Here is a 23,520-nt window from a genome sequence, read left to right on the forward strand (position 1 = left end):
ACTCCAGGAATTAGAAGTGATAAAGGCTGATATTGCAGGTATCAGTGAAGTGAGGTGGACACATACAGGCATAATAATAAGAAAAAACCACAATATAATCTACTCTGGCAGTGACTCACACCTTAAAGGAGTAGCGCTTGTCCTAAGTAATAGAATTGCAAAATCTCTACATAAACATTGGCCCATAAATGACAGAATCATTCAACTTGTATATTATTCAAGCACATGCACCAACCCAAGACCACCCAGATGAAGAGTTGGAACAATTTTATGAAGACATCCAAACCGCAATCTCTAGTGCTAAGTCAGATGATATTATTATAATGATGGGTGAACATCCTCCCAGAAGACTATATACATGGAAAAGCCCTGGGGACATCTATAGAAACCAAATTGACTATATAATAATAAGCAAAAGATTCTGATATGCAATAACACAAACAAAAACATATCCTGGAGCAGACACAGGATCAGACCACAACCCAGTGATTGCAAAAATCAAAACAAAACTTATATATCAAGCCAACCATTCATAAGATAAACTTTCACTTAACAATCAAGAAGTTAAAGACTGCTTTATAAAAGAATTCACAAAATCCCTTAACAAGTCTGACACCACAACTCACAGAAAATAGAACACCAATTGATGAAATTAACATGAACTGGCAAACATTCAAGAATAGCATCAACGAAGCAGCCAAAAATACACTCCCACAATTAAAAAGGAATAAACCTTGGACGAATGAAAAAATACTGATGTTGACGGAACAAAGAAAAAAAGTTAAAGAACAAACCTGAATTTAAAAGCATGAATAAAGAAATAAAAAAAGAATGCAGGAAAGCCAAAGAGGGATGAATTAAGAATAAATGTACAGATATAGAAAATCTTGATAGAAAACACAGAAGCAGAGAAATGCATGAAAAGGTCAGAGAAATGACAAGCAGGACAAATACAGTAAATCATGGAAAGATGGATTGAATACACAAGGAAATTATACGAGCAACAAAGAAATAATATATTTCCTGAACAGACTGATTTAGTTGGACCACCCATTTTACTTTGTGAAGTTGAAAACGCCATCAGAAAACTAAAACCACATAAAGCTGCAGGAATAGATAATATCTTGGCAGAATGGTTGAGGGCTCGATGAAGGAGGACTGAAATTTCTAATAAAATTATGCAATAAGATATACGAGACCTGATTTCTGCCCAAAGATATTAATCACTCAATTTCGTTCCAACCCCCCCCCCACACACACACACAAAAAAAAAAAAAAAAGCTACAAGATGTAAAGAGTTCAGGACAATTAGCCTTATCAGTCAAGTATCAAAAATCCTCCTATATATTATTCTTGAAAGAAATATTGAGAATAAATAGATACCTCGGAAGAATTCCCAGTTCAGAAAGGTGTCAGACAAGGCAGTGTCTTGTCTCTGATCCTCTTTAACCTATACCCATAAGAAATATTTAATAAAGTTAGTAACCTCAAAGGAATCATTGTAGGGGGCAGAAATATTAATGGCCTACGATATGCAGTTGACACGGTTCTTCTAGCTGAAAACAAATATGACCTCAAGACTCTTATAGATGAAATCCTCAAGTACAGCGAACCATATGGCCTCAGTTTCAACTTTAAAAAGACAAAATTTATGATAATTTCAAGAGAAAAGGAAATATCAAAAATATGCATCAATATAAAAGGAAATAAATTAGAACAGGTGCAAGCATACATATACCTCGGATACTTGATCACAGAGAATGGTAGGACAAAAGATGAAATTAGAAAAAGGATTGAAATTGCAAGGTCAACTTTCAACAGTATGAAAAATCTACTGACATCTAGAGCAGGGGGTCTCAACCTTTTCCAGTGGTGTACCACTATATTTAATTCAAGATATTAGATGTACCAGTAAGTAAATCTGTTTTCGTACCACCAGTGGTATGCGTACCATAGGTTGAGAATTCCTGATCTAGAGAATTAAATCTGAAAACAAGAATAAGAATTTCCAAATGGTCCACATTATTATACGGAGTAGAGATATGGACGCACTCCAATCTGAGTGTGAAAAATGGAGACCGTTGAAACGTGGATACTGAGAAGAATTATGAGGATATAATGGAAAGATAAAAAGACAAATGAAGAGGTACTAGAGATGGTAGGCGTAAACAGGAACCTGATGAAAGAAATTAAAAAGAGAAAAGTCAGTTATTTTGGACATATTCTGAGACATAACTGCCTACAAAGGACACTTCTCAAAGGAACTGTTGGAGGAAAGATAAGGAGAGGAAGACAAAGAGACTGGAGTGGATGAAAAATATAGAAGATTGAACCTATCTCTCATATGAGGAATGCAGCAGAGAGGCGCAGAATAGGACATAGTGGAGACACATGGTAGTCAATCTCCTGGAGGAAGAAGACACCTGACAGGATAATATGAATTAATAAATGAAAAATAAAAATTTTGTTTTAATGTATATATGTAATGTGTAAATATGTTTGTTAATTACAAAATAATATTAATAAATGAATTGAAAAACTGTCTTTTTTCTTTATTTTAATATTGTGCAATTATACCCTTTCATTTTAAATAATTTTCGGATCACCTTTTTCAACTATCTGTTTCTTAAATGATGCTATAAATTTTGATATATAATATAAACGAAAATATTTATTAACTAGCTGACTCCTTTTTTGCATGGGAAATTTCAATATAACTTCTATACAATTTTGTAATTCTACACAATAAAAATAAACTTAATTATAAGCAAGATTTTTCAAATTATGTTTAGACCGTTCTTTTAACTCGTTTCTCAAAAAAATATTATTTAACTTTACCAGGTAGTCAATCAATAGAATATATATATATATTTTTTTTATTTGCATTACATATTAGATCTATTATTTTGTCACCCAGATATCTGGCACCAACTTGGCTATCGCCCATTCGCCGTCACCTAGTTGACCGTATCTGCAGTAAAATTTGGTTTGAATTAATTACTCCTATCACCAAAGTGAGAAAATTAATGCTATAAAATAATATATATATATATATATATATATATATATATATATATACAGTAAAACCCCTTTTTTACACTTTTCAGGGGACTGATGGAAAAAAGTGTAAATAGCAGGAAATGTAAAAAAACATTAAAAAAAGGCCGAAAGATGACTTACTGCTAGTATGTGAGTCTACATACTAGATTATAAAATTTAATAACAACTGAAAATAAACGAATTTACAATTACTTACATTTATTTATTTAAAAAAATCTTTAATTGTTGATTGTTTTTGCTTTCCGTTTTTTTTTTTTTTTTTTTTTTTTTTGACATAGTGCCATATTGCTTTGCCTTGAGTTCAATGCTTGACCTGTTTTTTACTATTGTGTTCAAAGTGGACACAGAGAGTCCAAGATCTTTTTCTAAATGCACATGTGTTCTGGCATGATCAATCTACACTTCACAGAATTACCATCTTTTCTTCTACCGAAATATATTTTCTGTCTTTTTTCTCCATGTTACTAACATGGATAATCCACCACCGCAACTTGAAAGCAACTCTCACACGCTAAATTACACAGCAGAAATTCGGCAATATCAATTCGTACTGTGATTGAAAAATCACGGTATCGCTCATCACTACATTACTGCTGCAAGCGTGCAAGTCACCGTGATGGTGGAAACGAAACTACAGCCGAAAGCAACGCCATCTGGGAACAAAAATGCACAGATTTCCACAGAAATCAATTTGAAAATCAGTATTGCTATCCGAGAAAAAAACGCCCACATCAAGTTGTTAATGGCGGGAAAACAATATATCATAAGAATAGACCTTAAGACGGGACCTACGGAAAATGACGTAAATGACAGGAAAAACGTAAAAAAACGGGGTTTTACTGTATATTTTTTTTTTGTGCAACTTTAAATTTCGTGAACAGACATAACAGATGTATAGGAGTCACAAAATCGAAATGCTGATTTCATCACAGAATGCTTTCCAAAACCTTCACAGAAATCTATAAAGGTTTGATTGACACGACATATGTACCTAATAACAATTCATTACTCAAGAGAAATCCGGATACAAAAATTTCGATTACCCAGTGTGCTTCTAGCATTGAATTTCAGAACAACCTATTTTTTTTTTTGCAATGTATGCAGAACCATCAGTATCTAATACGAATCTCAGTCACTATCATTATGATTACTTGACACTTTAACATGACAGATGCTATCACTTAACTTGTGTACAATGAAGAAACAAATTCTGGATAACTTAGTCATGCATAGCAATTATTTCTTGGTAGAAATGCCACTTAGAGAAACAATTTAACTTTGCAAGAGAGAACGAATGTGCATTATGCAATTATATTTAAGAAATGGCTCTAATAATTTACTTCTTCAGTGGTAAAATTAAATTCCCAACTTCTTGCATGAGTCATACGAAGATGTGTTGATAAATTAGTCTTCCATGTGAACTGTCTACGGCAAATATGACATGTATAATTTTTGCGTTCTGAGTTATGCATTTCCATGTGTCTTCTCAAATTGCTTTTATCAAAAAACGTCTTCATGCACACAGGACAATGTGGTTTCCATTTTGTTTTTCCATTGGAAGTTACAGGAGTGTTTGATGGACGACTGCTGCTTGGAAACAACATGCAAGGGGCTGACTGTTGCCTCCTCATCTCATTTGTAAAGTAATCTGCAATTTGAAAAAATGTGCTTAAGCCTCTAAGTAAGATTTTAAAATATTAAAATGGCTTTAACACTGTATATACATACACACATTATAAAAACCTGATTATCTTCAATGATCTCAGAATGTACCCATTTAGATATCAGACAAAGAAGAAAAGGAATATTAAAATATAAAATTTCATGGCACACACAGTTTGCTTAGCAATTACATATAAAATTCATTATCATGAATTTTATCATACTATTCACACAGCAAGTAGTGCATAGTGCACTAGTGTTTTATCTGAAGTATGGGTCATAACAGACATTTCATTCAATCATTTAAAGCTGTTAAACTTTAGGGGCAGAGAAGTCAACTATCATTCTCATGATATAACACTTTACATTATGAGCAGACCCCACTATTTTCTTCATTATCTACCTGCTCATTTAAAAGTTGCACAGCTGATTTCATACAGATGGGATTCACAATACTTTTCTAAATTATGTTCCTTATGCAGGAATAAAGCAGATTATTTAATCATTTTTATAATCTTAATAACTGGAGAACATGACTTAAATGCTCTATTTTTATTCCCCTTTGCCTATTAGGCCGAATGATCTGCAACTTGGTTTTTTTTTTTTTTTTTTTTTTTTTGTGTGTGTGTGGGGGGAGAGTAATGGCAGGGTAGTTAATCCCATCTCTATAGTATGCATTTTTCACAAATGTATGTATTCTTTGGTAGCTTTGCATGTTATGTAGGAGAAAAAAAAACTGAGTTATTCAGATGGGAAGCTTCAGCTACCTCCATATGAGTGTATATACTCACCTTCAGTTGGAAAACCATGGAAATTTTCCTCTAATTCTAAGCTAAACAGGAATTCACTTAAATCTCTCTAATAACTAACACACATTCAGGAATGAATAGTAGTAAAAATGCACTATTTATATTTTTATAGGAATTTTTCAGTGTGTACAACATAATACTCTTAAACAGTGAAGATATGATGCTTAGACAATACAAACAGAATAGTATTTATGTTCCTTATCTGTTCAGTTTCCTGTAAGGGCAGAAAATGATATGTAACTTATGGAAAGGCTATTTTTGGAGAAACTATATTGAAACATAATAATTATTCAGCACTTCTATAGATAGGGAAAGATGTTTCGATGGACACTTATTGACAAATATTATATGGACATGAGGTGTGAAAATAATTAACCACCACACTCCACAAAGGCTTTAACTGGTGCTTTATTGCCTTAAGGTCCTAGAACCAAAGTTCTCTCTTAATGGACATTCTAATTTTCTATAATACTACATAACAGCAGCAAACTACATAGCATAGCAAGATATAAAAACAGACGCATGATGGTAAAAAGAAACTGAAGAAACATGCAGGCAGACCAGAAACTGACAGAAATGAATAAGAGCATGATAGGCATATATGAAGAAGTTAATATAAAGATGGGAATAGTGGGATGCATGGGGATGAAATAGATCTTGGGGAAAAAGATCAAGATCTGATGAGAATGAGGTGTTGCTAACAGATGCAAACTGTACCTAAAACTGAGACCCAAAAATTAAGTTACTATATTAAGAGGGAACTTGTTCATGTAGAGCCTTGAAAAAAGGAAATGTATCACAGGAGTTGGAGGGCATGCTTCAAATGATGCAAAGTTAGCAGGAGCCATGAACAGTAGAACTGATGCTGTGGTTCTTAAGAAGGATTTGAACATATTATCAGTGAGAGGATATAAGAAGTCAGTTGTGGGGATGTTTAGCATTTCCACCACTGATATTAAATTTAGATCTGAATTTGAGCCACACTGTGAAAACAAAGGAAATCTGAAGATTATGGAATGAAAGAGAAAAGTTCACAGTGATTTGAGCATATGCTTTCTACACTGACATATATAGAAATAAAAAGGTTATATTTCCACTTTATAACGCCTCATTCTTATTGCATCTGCATTACTTGTTTGGTCCCTTAGTTTTCAAAGGGATCAAGAAATTTTGGAAATTATCTGTAATGTTAGTTATGAGCAGAACAAGATTAAGGCAATAGACAAGCTGCAAATAAGGGCTCACATCACAAGGAGCCTACTAAAAGTTATAGCTTATGGGCCACAACAACATTCAATCCAGCTCTGAGTTTGAGCATAGAATCACAGAATGCATTCTACAGGCCAGGCAGAGAGGAAGGAGGAGTTCATGTGAATAAATACAGAAGAGATTTTTCAGAGAATGCATATCTAGGCCATCTCTGGAGATGCATAATGATGTTATGTGAGAAGTAATGAATGGGTTTGTTGCTTGTAGAGAGAAATGCAATGCTTGAATGTGTAAGGTGGCACTTAAGGGTTAAAACTGAGAGTTAGTATTAGTAGATATCTGCTGGGTGCTGAATAAAGGAAGGCAGGCTGGTAATTTGGGACTTAGCTGACCAAACTGTATTTTGAATAGGCTTAAACCAGAAACAAACAATGGCACAACATGATGAAATTTCATGGCAGCTGGGGGACTGCCTGGTTAAACAATGAAAAATCAGCTGCTATAACAAGCACATGAGATGACATGAAGACAAGCACCATTAGCTGTATTAATGGGAAAGAAGTTTAACTAGCAGAAGAATTAGAGAAGTACCACACCAACATAAATGACCAAAACCATGAAACAAAGATTATACGAAAAAACAAATAAGATGTTATCAACATAACATAGCATGCTTCTTTTGTTTAGGAACACTCCTAAATTTTGAAACATACTGGCTTAGACCTGTGATTTAGTGATTAAAACTATTACTATTATTAAATAGATAATGCATTTTGAAAAACATACCTTCAAATTATATTTAGGGGAACTGCAGTAATTCATGCTTGTATCTTCATAAACCTGATAATTTAACTAAGACGGCATGACTATGGATAAATGATTTTAAAGACTTAAGGAAACTGAATGACCATAAAAAAATGTGAGAAATTAATAAAACATGATTAAATCATTAAAGTATGAAGGTTGAAAATACATGGGAAAAATTAAATATATTACAAGAGAATAAATAGTGTGGACAAATAATTTAAAATCCAAGAAAGGATAATTCAAAAAAATAATATCTCATAATTATGGTGTATGAATATCCAAGACAACTGATAAATTACATGATGAAGGATTCAAAGAAAAATTTGCTCCACATAAAATTACCATATATTCAGAATTTTAATAATATTTTAAACATTCTCTAACTACAAATTAGTAGTCACTACAGTTGCAAACTAGTTACCCTAATAAAACTCACCAAAATTCACACACGCAAGGACATATTTGAACACCACAATTGAATATACAGATTTCCTTGCTGATTGGTCTGTAATGTAATTTATAAAGGCTCAACCATTAGATTTTTATGAGCACACCTGCAAGAACATAACATTTTTGCAACTGTAATATCCCTATTTCTGAGCACCTAAGCAATAGTAATAAAAAGTATTAAAACCAAAATAATAAAAAATGTATTATTGGCAAAACAGAAACTACAATCTATGCATCCATGCCACATCCCCCAAATTGAGCTTTCTCAATTTGGGGGATGTCATCCTAGATTTTCAAAATACAGAAATGAAGTTATGGTTTTCAGAAACTACAGTTATATGAAGCGACAGCTATTCTATAAACATCTATTGTCCCTATGTGATTTTGGAGAATTGGAAACACCATAATTTCAAACTTTTCCTCAAGTTTCATTCAATAAAAAATGACTAGTGATTCAAAGTAATCATTTAAGCAAACTCTTCCACCTTTTTCACTCTTCATCTCTCATTTCCTTCCCTCAGTAGAGTGTTCTTCTGAAGATGATGACACACTACCATAATTTTGAGATATTTTTATTTATTCGTCCTTTCTGGAATTTTAAATTGCTCCACCAAGCTATTCGTCCTTTCTGGTATTTTTATCTATGAATTATTTTTCCATGTATTTTTTCATACTTGAATCTTTTTACAGTTTATTATGTTTAATTCATTCCTGACATCCTTTTATGGTCATTCAGTTTCCTTCTTTAGCCTTTAAAATAATTTATCCATAATCTCAGTTATATTATCAGGTTTATGAAGTACTGCAGTTCTATCCTAAATATAATTTCAAGGTATGCTTTTCAAAATGCATTATTTCATAATAGTTTTATTCACAAAATTACAAGTCTAAGTCAGCACATTTAAAACAATGTTATATTGATTTGAAATTAGACATCTTCATGAACAACTTCGGTAATAGTGTATCGTCAAGATGTTATATTCCAGCAATAGCGAAGGGAGGAGTAGCATTCTACACCAAATACAAAGATAAACTTCTTGATTGACAAGCAATTTCAAGTAGTCAATTAGGTCAAATTTCAAAATGAAGAATTGGACACTGAACACTTATTAGTGCTCGATGGTCCCAGAGAAACTGGAACCATAGGCAAAAATAAGTTTTTACTAAGGAAGAGGGAGTTGAGTGATTAGAGAAGACATCTGACAAACAAAACAAAAGAGTTGTTTCTTGTTAAAGATCTGAACAGCAGGATAGGAAATTATTTCCATGCGGATAGAAATATTTTAGGAAAATTTAAAGAAAAGGGCAAAGTTAATAACAGTAAGCACATGCTGGCTGTTCAGGGCATGAACTAGTCATCAGTAACACCATGTTTCAACTATAATACTGTGTACAAATTCATGTTGAGAGAATACACAATAAAAAAAAAGTGTTATTTACTATTATCATCAAATGATATCTTCACAAGTTCAGGATACAAGCATCTACACTGGATTTAAAATAATTAAAGTTGTGAAGACTTTAGAGGGGAAATGTAAAATATTATTTGAGGAAAAAAAAAACAATTAAGGAGCTCAAAAACAGGGATTAAACCTTTAAGTTTCAGGGGAAAATTCTGAAGATAACCTGGACTGATTCTAGTAGGGGCACATGTGGTGTGAAACTGTTTGCAAGAAGAGAAAAATCAGTACTTAATGGAGAACAAAATGTTGAAGAGGTGGTCATGGAAAAGAACAATGCATAAACAAAATTTTCTATCAAATAAGTTTGGTAGAATACAGAGAAAAATGTAAAAACTCTATGGTTAAAAAACAAACAAACTTGTCTTTCATGTTCTTATATGGTAAAAATATGGAAGACAAATATCATGAAGGTGGCAAAATATTCTGAGGGTGCTAAAGAAGTTTCAAATGTAGGAAAGTACTTTAAAAGGGATCGGATATGATAAAGGTGAGATACAAAAGCTGACAATAAAGATATTCAGCATTTTTTTGCATAGTTACTTTGAAAGATTATTAAATGAGATAAGCAGTGACAGAACTACGGTAGGAAATACTGAAGAGGACAGCAATCATGAATACATACCAGTCCTTGAGGTAGAAAATGCAGCTGGAGTAGGTGACATTTGATTAAAAATGCTCAAAGGAATGCATAATAGTTGTAAAGAGAAAAATCTAACTTCTGAATTCTAACTGGTTAATAACTTCTCACTGAGGAGGTTGATGGGCAATTGACAGCTGACAAAGCATTTGGTATCTGGGCAATGACACAAAAAGGAGAGAGACAATGGAAATTTGAGAACAGACCAAAGAATTTTGTTTTAGAAATTTTTGAAAAACTTTACAGTAGGAATATATTACAGAGGATTCCAAAAATTAATCTTAGCAAGGAGAATCCTTAGACTGGAAAAGTGAATTTATTCGCTATTCAGCAAGTGAATAATAAATAAAAGGATGTAGATATATTAAATAGACTTTCTATTTCAGCATTTGAAGAAATGCAAACAATGAAAAATTTAGTCTTCTGTATCAAGGACACTGGTGATATCAGTTATTTTGTAGGAACATGTGTCAAAATTAGAAATCTGAAACTATAGTGGCTTAATGAAGAGGCTCTACATCGAAACAGTGATTATAAAGTAGCAAAAGAAACTATCAAAACAACACCAAGGCAGTGCTTTTCTCCAGTAAAAAAAATGATCATTTCAGCTCCTTGTAATAAAATAGCCTAAGATAAGAATGTTAATACTCCAGTGAAACAGTTTTATATTTTGAGAAAAAGGCCTGATAAAGAATGGACTCTAATAAACATTTACTGTTTGCAGGAATTTGTTGTGAAAAAAATCCAAGTGCCGCATCAATGCATATCTAGTGATTTGATGAACAGCAGTGACACAACCTCGAAAGCTGAACAAATGAACAAAACTAATTGCAGACTCACGTTCCCTGTGAGCTCCCGGAGTATACGAGTTGGAACAAAACAGTGTAAGAATACTTCTTTGACACATCTAATATTTGAAAAACACATGGGTATATAGTGATGTAAAAGCACCAAATAAAATTATCAACATCGAGATTATCGATTAGTGATAGAATTAAAATATCTAATACACATTCGATTCAAATTGTCATTTTATTTTTTCACTCGTGAAAATCAAAACTCACAGGCGAGCCCGCATGTGGCCCGTGCCCTGATGTAGACTGATTAAGTACATGTGATGTACTTAAACTTAGCATAATAGTTAATAAACTAATAATAGAATGAGTTAGTGAGAGAATGAAAATATTCCTTTAAAAATAAAGGAGATTTCTAAGTATAGTTTTAATTTAGAAGGTCTTAGATCTAACTACTTTTATAGTTCTTAAATTAATTTTATTTAGCTTCATTAAATATATATATATATATATATATATATATATATATATATTATTTGGTCTTGAGTCAGTGGTTTGCTATATATCCTAAAAAAAAAAAGTATGAAGTTAAAAGTCATTGCACCAATCAGATTGAACGTTTGCATATTGAGTTAACACTCTGTGTGAAAAACAGTCTCTTTAAAGAGATAAAAAACTGGCATAGCCTCTTCAGAGAGGGTAAATAATGCAATACGTAAATTTTAGCATCACACACACACACCTATTTTCCTAATCTCTTTAACCTCTCTACCGGCCATGGTGGATGAAATAGTGAGACCAAACTGCACTTCTTATCCATATTATTCAACAGGTATTATAGAATTGTATCCAGATTTTGCTGGATGTCTATAGACGTCATGGCCGGTTGGGGTGTTAAATGACTATCTCTAAGATTAGCTCCATTCACAGTATCCTGTACATATCCTTGAGTCTTTTATCAGGAAACTGATGAGAATGATTGTGGAAAAAGGCAGCATATGAATTTAAGGCATGATTTGATGTGCTTGTTTTGCCTTGATAAAGGAAAAGTCTTCAGTATCAAAACACAACGGAGTTGGTGATAATAAATGTTAATCTAGCTTACTTTTCTTTAGGGAAACTACTGAAAACTGATATTAAAGAACAAATGAAATCAATGTGACAGTGTGATACATCACTATAAACATATACAAATATATGCCTTACTATGATTTAAATACACAAGATTAGTCCAAGGCTCTTGTGAAGCCTGAAAACACAATTACTGTGTAAATCTTACGTATGTGAGATAGTCATCCAAAAATGAATACACACACACATGCCTACCTGGTTGGATGGGTGGATAACCTGCATCAATCAATCACTAGACTATTGATGTGAATCCTAAAGTGAGTGTTAACTGTCTTTAAACCACCCACTGTACTAATACAGTATATGTTTACAACCACTAGTAGGTGAAACTGCCATTAAAAAATAGAACAATAAATAAATAAACAACATACATATCTACAGACATTTTGAAAAGGCCAATGTTAACACAAAATATTTGTTTTGTTAATTAATATGCTAATATTTAATCAAATTCTTATTATTTTAGTGGATATTTTAATGTTATGTAAGCAGAAAATGACAGAGACAATAGAAACAATACCAAAGCAAGATGTGCTAATTATTGAAGGAGATGGAATGACAAAGTTGGAATAGATAATGATGGTTGGGAAAGAGTCATGGGATCATATAGTTTCGGAAAAAGAAATGAACGAGGTGAAAAATTTGTTAGAATTTGCTGTGGACCACGAGATGATCTGTAACACAAGATTCCAACAAAAGGAGTGTAGAAAATGGACGTGATGGGAAAACCAAAAACATGATTGATATGATTATGATTAAAAGAAGATGGATAACATCAGTACAGCAATGTCAAACTTTTCAAGGAGCAGATATAGACTTGGATTTGTGCTGTATCTCTTCTATTCTGATGTTGGGGTTTATATTTCTTTTTTAATTTCATCAAGATGAAATTAAAAAAGAAATATAAACCCCAACATCAGAATAGAAGAGATACAGCACAAATAAGTGAAGCAGAAATAGGAAGAAGGTACAGAACAGTGTTAGAAGAGAAATTTAAAAGTGTGGAGAAAGAAAAAAACTCGAATTTAAGAGTGAAAAGAGTAATGAAGGCGATAGAAGATGCAGTTGAAGAAACAGTACCAGAAGAAGAGAAGATCAAGAAGAAATGGATTATACAAGAAACACTGAAGTTAGTACAGGAGAAAAAAATGTTGAAGATAAGAAGGGATACATCAGAACAAATAGAAGAGCAATATAGAAGAAAGTGTAATGAGGTGAAAAAAGCAGTCAGAATGGATAAGATGAAATGGTTAGAAGCCCAATGCAACAATATAGAACAGTACTATGGAGAGCATAAAACAAGGGAGGTATACAAAATGATCAGAACCATTAATAGAAAGTGGCAACCAGTATTGAAAAAGGCGAAGTATTGATGAATAAAGAAAAACTGTACAGCAGTGGACAAGATACTGTAGTGAGTTATAAGAAAAACTAGATTCAGATAACATTGAGAAACTGACTGAAGAATTGAAGCAGATATCACCACCAGGTAATGAGCATGGTATGGATATTTTAAGAGGTGAGGTAGAAAAAGCAATAGGATGAATAAAACACAACAAGAGTCCTGGTAACGATAACATTACTGGAGAAATGATTAAATATGGTGGTGAAAGTATGGTTACAGAAATGCACCAACTATGTAATATGGTATGGAAAATGCCAGAGTGGGTGAAATCGATATTAGTAACATTATACAAGATAGGAAATAAGCTAGAATGTAAAAATTATAGAACAATTGCCTTGATAAGTCACCTTGGTAAAGTGATGATGATCATATTGACAGAAAGATTGAGAACACAATTGGAAGCATACCTTGCAGATGAGCAAGCAGGATTTAGGAAGGATAGAACTACAATTCAATAAATTTTGACAATGAGGTTAATAGCAAAGAAAGCTAGGAGAAAAAACAAAAACATATATACTTGCTTTGTTGATTTTCAGAAAGCATTTGACAGTATTAACCAGAAAGTGACATTAGCAGTGCTGGAATCCTACGGAATTGACAGAAAAGTAATAGCTATATTAAACTATGTGTATAAGAATGCAGTTGCAGCAGTTAGAATAGGTGATGATTTTGGGAAATGGTTTAAAACAAGCAGAGGTACTAGACAGGGAGACCCAATATCACCAAGCATTTTCATCGCACATTTAGAAAGAGCAATGGATAAAATGAAAGAAGATGCCAAAGGAATATCTGTACACGGAATGAGAATTAACAATAAGAGATTTGCAGATGAAGAAGAGAAAAGAGAACTACAAAAAACACTGAAACTGTTAAATGAGGAAGGGAAGAGATTTGGACTTGTTATGAACTTGGAAAAAACAAAGACATTGGTATTTGGTGAAAAGAACATGAAACAAAAGATATAAGTGGATGGAACTGATATAGAAAATGTAGAACAATTCACATATTTGGGAAGTAAACTGATATATGACTTGAACTATAAAAAAGAAATAAAGATCAGGATTGCAAAGGGAAGAACAAATCTGAAGGCCATGGATAACATCTGGAAAAGTAAAGTGATCAGTCTGCAAACAAAACTAAGAGCATTGGAAACATACATCTTCAGCTGTGTACTGTACGGATCTGAAACGTGGGTAATAAATAAGGAATCAAGAAAAAGAATTTTGGCATTTGAAAGAACTTGTTACAGGAAGATTCTAAGAATAGGATGGGTACAGAAAATCACCAATGAAGAGCTCTATCAGAAGATACAACCAAAACAGAATCTAATGCAGAGGATTATAAAACGGAAGCTGCAATTATTTGGACACATCTGTAGAATGAGTGAGGACCGGAAGATAAAGACATTTATGTTTGGTATTTTGGATGGTTTAAACAGAAGAGGTAGACCATACAGAGAATGGATAGACGATATAAAAGACTGGTGTAGAATGGGTGTACAAAAATTGCGACACTGCACTGGACAAAGAAAGGTGGAAGAAGATAGTGAACCAGGCATCAGACATCAACGGGCAGTGAGCCCATGGTTCGTGATGATGATGATGAAGCAGAAAATAAAACAGAATTTGAAATATTCATATCATTCTAACAGGCATTACAAAAACCATCATAATGTTAATCTGAAACCTGTCCTGAATATTTTCAACCTTCCCCAATTTCTTCTGCCTACTCTTATAAAAAGGAAGACAATCCAGTATGGTGGATTGTCTTCCTTTTTGAATTTTGTAATCAACCAAGATCAAGCTTATCTGATATCAGTCTGTGCAATATGTAAAGCTCATGTCTGACTCTATGGTCATTACTAAGCAAAGAATAATTTCCGAGTCAACTCTTTAAAATTAATTCAATACTCTGCAGTTAACTTGGTTGTGGTTAATTCTCTTTTAAGTTTATATGGCATCTAGTTTTAAAGCAAAAATCAGGTATGTGAAGAAAAATAACCTTGATGGATAACAAAAAATTAATGAACTGTATTATGACAATATGCTCAATTATAATAAATAATTTATTATTTTTCTAAGAAAAATATGATAAACATGCTATACAGTATTTAAAAGTTGTAAGTTCATGTAAAAATGTTGACGCAAGTGCAACCTTAGCCTGATGCTCATTATTTTAGTAATTTTTACATCCTAACATTATTTGTATATATGAACAAGGCTCTGATACAGTTGTCAGAAGTCATATCTGCTTAATACAGTAAATAGCTCTATAGAAAATTAATCTACAGGTCAGTTACAGACAACTGTAATCAATGATAGTTAAACAGATACAAATTTTTCATTTTCAGCCATATATAATGGTCATTATCTGACCTAGCAGAAAAAAATGTACAAGCACAGAATGGAATAGCAAGCTGAGTTAATATAACAATAATGTAATATATGCCTTAAATTACAGATGGCTTGATCTGATCTGGAATTACAGTTGAAGAGGTTTTTATAGAGTCTAAATCTGTTTTGATCAAGCAATTTTCTTTCTTCCAATGGACTCTGACTAGATGAAAGTTGAAAAAGGCTCTGAATAACAATCTATAAAAGCAAACCAACACAGGAAGTGATTCCGATGTAAGTATTCAAATGTCAAGCAATCCACATTTTTTCCCACAAAAAAAAGTTAATGTAATTCATCAAATCAACATTTTTTTCTTTATTTAAGGATTACAATCTGACAGAAAAACCAATAAAAACCCACAGAAATGTTCCCAAACCACATCCCAACAATACACATGGGATTTTCATTCCTCCTGTCCAAGGCAGCTCTAGAAATACAGAACAGCATTAATGCATAAGATCATATGATGGCAAGAGAGAGAGAGAGAGTGCGCTAGAAAAACACTATGACTATTACAAATCAGTTGCAATTTTCACAGCAAAGTAATTTGACCCAGTCAGAGACTCCACTGGAGTATCACATTTATATACAATGGAACAAAACCTCCCTTTTATACAGGAGATGATATAACTCTGAGAGATATTTTCTAGAATTTATCACAAAATTACAACTTTACCAAATCCAAAACAGGTTTGGCTGTCCCACTTTGCCTAAAATATCCAGACTCTGCCTGTGTCTATTTGTATCATGAAGAATTATTACCTAAATAAATTTAGTTAGTAATTCTGCCATTGATGCCATCTTGATTTAGTTAGTAATATTAACTAAATCAAGATGGCATCAATGGCAGAATCATATTAAAAATGAAGAAATTAGGAAGGAACTTGACACTGTTAGCATTCAAGAATGTGTAAACAAAGCAGGTGTTTGATACCAAGATCACAGGAAAGAGGCCCAGAGGAAGACTTAGGTCTAAGTGGACTGATCAGTCAGAAGTGCCTTAAAAGCATGAAATGTTAGATATAACAATATTGGAGTGCTGACAAGTAATACACTAATTTGGAAGAAAATTGTTGATAGGAGATTATTAATAATGTAAACTTCTCAGCACTCCATTACTGTCATATCTAATATTTCGTTCCTATAAGGCACTTCTGACTGACTCAATCCACATAGACCTTATCCAAGAGAAGTCACCTGCATGGACGGCAAAGGAGTAGAGCTCTGTGGCATTAGGAGGAAGAAACCATGTGTCTAGTGAGAAGATATCTGGCATATGCAGATATACCAGTTCTGCATCAATTTCATGCTTGAGAATAAACAGGAAGATTTTTCATTACAGTAATTGCGATATCTTTGATTCTTCTTCTTGTACAGTCTCCACACACTTTTTAGAGAAAAAGGCCATAAAAGTGGAACAGAGAATGAAAAATTTTTCCAACGAAGAAATGAGGAAGAGGTTACAAAGTTTGTCCCATTTGGCATTCTTATAATGCCACACAAACATTGATCAGAGTGACCATTTCAGTGTTGAGTCATAGGAATAAAAATTACCAGTGCATTGTGGTTTGAATTGTCTAGAGCAGTGGTTCTTAACCGGTGGTGTTCCCCGGAACACTTGTGTTATGTGAACTGGTTACAAGTGTTCCGCCGGTGAAAGTTTATTTTTCACTTCGTTAGAATATAATAAATTTTGTTTAATCCTTTATCCAAGTGTGAGCAAACAAAGTTTCCGCCTGAAAGTATCTTCAGGACTGGGGTAAGGTAGTGCAACACCAAGACGACTCCTTGCAAAGGTGGAGCAAGCTACTAACACTCCTATCTTAGTATCTCCCATAATGCAAAACACATCTCCTTGCAGATATGCCTAATGTTATGCATTAAGGGAAGGGCCACTACCGCATATCCACAAGGAGATGTGTTTTGCATTATGGGAGATACTGAGATAGGAGTGTTAATAGCTTGCTCCACCTTTGCAAGGAGTTGTCCTGGTGTTGCACTACCTTACCCCAGTCCTGAAGATACTTTCAGGTGCAAACTTTGTTTACTCACACTTGGATAAAGGATTAAACTAAATTTATTATATTATAACCAAGTGAAAAATAAACTTTCAACATCTTTCTCTAACTCCAGAGTAATTTATTAAAAAGGTGGCACACCTTTTGGCAACTCCTATAGGTAGAGATGACCTTGCTAATGCTTCTGGCTGATATCTCCGCTTGGGCCTGGCTCCCACTGAAGAGACCTCAATAAAGGTCAAAACTAGTCTGGGTAGTGGCCCTTCCCTTAATGCATAACATTAGGCATATCCGCAAGGAGATGTGTTTTGCATTATGGGAGATACTGAGATAGGAGTGTTAGTTCTGAGTGTAATTAGCTACTCTGAATAAAAATGTCGAGGAAATTATTTCCATTATAACAGAACAATTAACAATATTGGAAGAAAAGAGTTCAAATTACTTTCCTTCCTGAAATACATACAATTATGACTGGATATGAAATCCATTTGGCACAGTTAATACTCGTACATCAAGTTGTGAATTTTCGTTACAAGAAGACAACAATTGTTACCTTGTCAACAGATTGTACTCTAAAAATGAAATTCTCTGAAGTAACTCTTGAGGAATTTTGGATTTTTGTCCAAGCCATTTGAATACCCAGCTCTCTCCACAAGAACACTGAAAATTTTGTTACAGTTTTCAACATCATATTTGTGTGAGCTCGGTTTCTCAATATTATCCCATATAAAAACTAAAAAGCATGAGACTTACTGATACAGACAAAGAGTTGAGGGTAGCTATATCACATATTAGACCTGATATTGCTGAAATCTGCAAAAGCCGACAAGCTTAAATATCACATTAAAATAAGTTCCATTTTTATAAAAGGCAAGTCCACATGCATTTTATTGTTAGTTGTATAATCCTAATGATTTTGGTGTTCCCCAAATTTTTCTTATAATCAAAAGTGTTCCATGACTTTGAAAAGGTTAAGAACCACTGGTCTAGAGGGTAAAAAATATCCTTGATCTACTTAGATGGATTAGCAGTGAGAAAGACATTAAGTTTTCATGAGTGGTGAACGTCGTCTTGTAGGTATATCACCACCTGCCAGATAATCAGGTAATAATTGGCGAAAAATAAGTGGAGATAGTAAATGCTTCAACATTTCTTATCAGTGTAGTTTTAAAAAGCAAAGCCAGTCAGAGATGGCCAACTGGATATTGATCATCAGTCATATTTGGGCCCCTTTCCTGATTTTGTTTGATTTGAAGGTGTTTGATTTTGCATCAAACACCTTCTTTGCTAACCTTTCCTCACCTACTCTAAAGTGACTATACCACCTTGGGTCAGCTCTGCTTACAATGTCAAGTACCTTTCTAATTTCTTCATTTTCAATATGATTCTGCCATCTGTTCCCTCCCCTAATTTTTCTCAAAACATCATATCTGTAGTCTCTAGTCTTTGATTGAGTGCTTTATTTTTAACCCAAATCTCAGATCCTTATTTTAACCACTGTCTTGTATACTGCTAGTTTGGAGTTTTGGCTAGTTTCACTCTTATTCCATATAAATTTATTCAGCTAGCTACCAACCACACCAGCCTTGCTTATTCTGTTGTCTATTTCCAGATTTAACTTGCCATATTCACTAAAACTGTGCCTAAATAGCTGAAAACATTTTATTTGTTCTATAGGTTCTCCATTCAGAATGCACTGATGTGTTCAATGGTTCTGCTTCTTTTTTTGTTCTTTTTATTTCTGATCTCCACACCAAATTTATTACAGCTAAATCTACTGCTGCTGCTGCTAAATCTCCAACAAGTACCACTTTTAACCATTTACTTTATCTATCTGCTTGCTCTAGTAACTCAAAAAATTCCTCCTTTTCTATTCTAAGGAAAACCTTAATGAACCTTAATAAGCGTCATCGTCCATTTCCCCATTTTGAAGTTTGCACACATAACTCTAATTGAAACTACCTTCCAATTAAGAACATTATCTTTATGTTTCTATGAATGCTAAGCATAAAGAAAACCTTTCATATTTCATGGTCTGTAGATAAAATGGATGTGCCTAATCATTGTTTCTAAATCTTCTTCAGGTGAGATTGCTACAATGAATATAGGAAGATTATTAGTGCATGGGTAACTGAAACATTTGTATCATACTCCTCTCCCTTTACCTAATAACCAACTTTTGCAATTCTCAAATCCTTTATCCTCATAAGGAGCATTTCACAGACGACTCACCATCTTGCTCTGGATCATCTTCCTCATCCCCAAGAACTCAGGTGAAAAAACTTGAGCACGGTAATCCAGATGTGGTCATATCAAGGCTTTATAAAGAATGATAACTCATAATCTCTGATTGATAGCGTGTTCTTCAGTATCCAAGTAATCCTGGTAGGCTATCCTGGCTACTTGAGCACTATGCCCTCTTAACTTCAGTTTCTATCTGCTACTACCCTCAGATCCCTAGCTTCATCAATTTTCTGAAATACAGTCCCTCAATGCGGTACATATCTTTGTATCCCAAAATGTATAGCTTGAAACTTTTCCACATTAAAATGACATCAATTATGTTTTGAGTAAAGTAATAGCTTCTTAATATACTTCACTGCAAAAATCAACACTAAAACAGGAAAGTATAACAAAGCCAGTCTTTTTTTTCTCTCACATGAGTTTGGGTGTGTTGAAACTTTGCAACTTCTGCAATATTTTAAATTGACTGATTTAGGCTTTTTATATTAAATGCTATACCATCCTACTCCACTTGAGTAATGTGTTGACTTGCTAGTATTAACATCTAGAAACAAAATATTTTGTGCGCAAAAATTTTAAATATATATATATATCTATATATATATATATAAAAATACAGGAGGTCCTCGAGTTACGTCGGAGATCCGTTCCTACGGACCGACGTAAGGCGATTTTCGATGCAAGTCGGAATTACCATAGCCTAAGTTACTTACCTAACCTAAAACACCCTAAAGTCATACATATATATCAAGAAACAGAACTAGGCCATAGGAAAATGAAAGGGAGAACATAGTTACTGTATAGTACAGAAAAATGACAAAAATTTTGCCCTTTTAATAATGTCTAATTTCACTATGTAATGGCTTTCCTTTTCTTCGACACACTGCCATATGTTTGGGAGCCATATTGAAGGGTAAAAAGCCACAAACACGAGAGAGCGGATGTAAACAAAGCACGCAGTACTCAAGCGATACCACCTCTCCCAAACAAACGCCGCGTAACGGCATATTCTTCCGCCACACTCATAAACAAGTTTGCCCGTGACATTTGAATTTTATGTCATGCAGCTTCAAGTCGAAATTTATTTTTAAAATTATTTATGGGATTACCGCCGTAAAGTCGAAATGACACATGTCGAGGACCCCCTGTATATACGTGCAAGGGTGGTCTGAAAAGTTCTCGGCCAAACAATGAAAAAACATATTTATAATTTCAAAATTATTTTTCAACATAATCTCCCTTAAGACTAACACATTTATTCCAGTGCCATTATCTCGTTAGAAGAGGTTTCAAGTGTCTCTTCATTTAGCTCTGGAGATGAATTTCTGGGTTTTGACGATTAAAAGGTGGGTACTATTTCCTAGTTAGATTAGGTATTTGTTGAAAGTAGACCTACTTATTACTTTATATTTGAAATACTGTAAATTCATTATAATATTCAGTGATAAAGTTTTTTCCTAAAAAATGTGTACAAAAAAGGGGGTGCGTCCTATACGCCAGCAAATACAGTAATTTGTAAATCTCTATTCATTCCATTAATCATAATTTTAAACCAGCACTTAAGCCTTGTCTTCATCACACAAATATCAATTACTGGAACTCTGTTAAGAGTGAGAGCATAATCTGATAATATATTCTTTTAAACATGGATAAAAGGCCCAGTAGTATTTCACATCACATTGCTAGTAAATTAAGAAACAAGATAAAGATACTGTGAAGTGTTTTAGCTTTTTTTTTTTTTTGATTTCTTAATTAGAATCACAAAAAGTATCATAAATAAAGCTGACAAAGGACATGCTGAAGCAGTCAAGATAAAAAAAGAAATAATGTAAAATTTTTTTATCTTTTTAATATGAGATCATTCCATTTACTGCTGCATTTCCATATACCCTGTACAATCTTGAAGATGAAGTCAAACATGGGATAAAGAAACAAAAACAAGATGCATGTTCATTAAGCTAGAGATCATGGATTCCACAGGTAGTCCTACAATTAGTTGACACCTATCTATGGTGCTTGCTAACTTTACAGATAATTCTCCTTACATAAAAAAAAATTAAAACGACTTTAGAAAGAAGATCTGTACGGTACCTGAATATTGTATCACTCATGTTAGAAGTTTCATGGAGTGAAACAACACTACGAAAGGATAAAAAGAGTACAATATGACCATTATAATACAGAGAGAGAGAGAGAGAGAGAGAGAGAGAGAGAGAGAGCAAAAAAAGTGAAATATGGCAAAAGACTAGAGACCTAACTCAGTGAAGTGCTGTCTATAGACACCTGGCATGGATACAGAATGTAAACTGGGGTTTCCAAGTATTCCAACTTGTCCCTTTCATCACAATAAATTTATTGTGATGAAAGGGACAAGTTACCATTAAGTAGGCAGGTGACCAAGAGGTTGTCTAAAAAGGACCTCAACTAATGGTAACTTGTCCTTTTCAGTATACAGGAAACCCACTCACAAAGGCAGATACATTCACAACCTTTCCAATCCATTCCCTCTCAACAATATGGTGACATTAAAACACAAACCCGTAAAGCCTATAACCTTTGCTCCAATGAGACTGCTCTTGCAGCAGAACTCAATCATATACACCACACTATTTTTTATGTAACGGCTACAGTCCCCCCCCCCCACACACACAAAATTCTTCCCCATTCCATGATCTTCTATTTAGAAAGATTTCTAGCTAGAATCTTAATATTATCTTTGCTATTTTCAAGCACCGCTTAAAACCAGCTACCTGATCTGCTCCACTAAAGACAACCTTCCTACTTTCTCAGTTTCCGGGTGTATATAGAGTTCTTGTTTATGCAAGTTGGCCTATTATGAATAGATAGAAGGATCAGCTACCATCCACATGGAAGAACATTAAATATACATCTGCAGTCATGACTATGATCAATCTGGCCTTGCAGACCATAGAATCAATTAGAAAAATTACCACTATGCTCCATCACAGCAAATTTAGATGAGAAAGACTATATTGTACTCCATGATGATGTCTCTGTTACAGATGAAATATTGGAAGAATTAAATGCTAATTTTAATCCTTTCCTAGTGCTGTTCCAATTAATAAACTTCTAACATTAGTTTTTCCCAGCACTTAAGCCTTAACACATGGATGATGTGGTTTCACATTTTACTAATGTTCTGCTGACAGATATTAGAACAACCGCAGAAAGATTATATTAATATTACCAAACTGTTTCATTTTTACTAATGATGCTAGTTACTTTTCATATAAAAACTGAAGGGATGACAACGGGTTTTCCACTCTCTACTACTCTGGATAACTATTAAAGTTTCACTTGCCATCAATTTGGTTCAATTAAGCAGATAACATTTTTTTTTTGAAGTTTTTCTTGTTTCCACCAAAGAATTATCCAAATGAAATTACGAAAATTGAAAATTATTTCTTTGAAGCATG

The 23,520-nt window shown here is 33.5% G+C and overlaps 1 protein-coding gene across 30 annotated transcripts in view; it reads right to left on the minus strand.

Moving 5' to 3' along the window:
• LOC150099090 (uncharacterized) overlaps nt 1-23,520 on the minus strand; it is a 479,515-nt gene that overhangs the window by 210,332 nt on the left and 245,663 nt on the right. The window contains exon 5 of one of the 30 annotated variants that reach the window (XM_090405383.1): nt 4,169-4,708. The exons of the other annotated variants lie outside the window; for them this stretch is intronic. Coding sequence (XP_090261509.1) covers nt 4,389-4,708 — 320 coding nt within the window. The 3' untranslated portion in view covers nt 4,169-4,388. Of the gene's footprint in view, nt 1-4,168; nt 4,709-23,520 lie in introns of those variants that run through there. 30 annotated transcript variants of the gene reach the window in all.

The sequence above is a fragment of the Typopeltis vanoorti genome, chromosome 15 (assembly GCF_054136105.1).
Source record: "Typopeltis vanoorti isolate ZY-2024b chromosome 15, IOZ_Tvanoo_1.0, whole genome shotgun sequence".
NCBI lineage: Eukaryota > Metazoa > Arthropoda > Arachnida > Uropygi > Thelyphonidae > Typopeltis > Typopeltis vanoorti.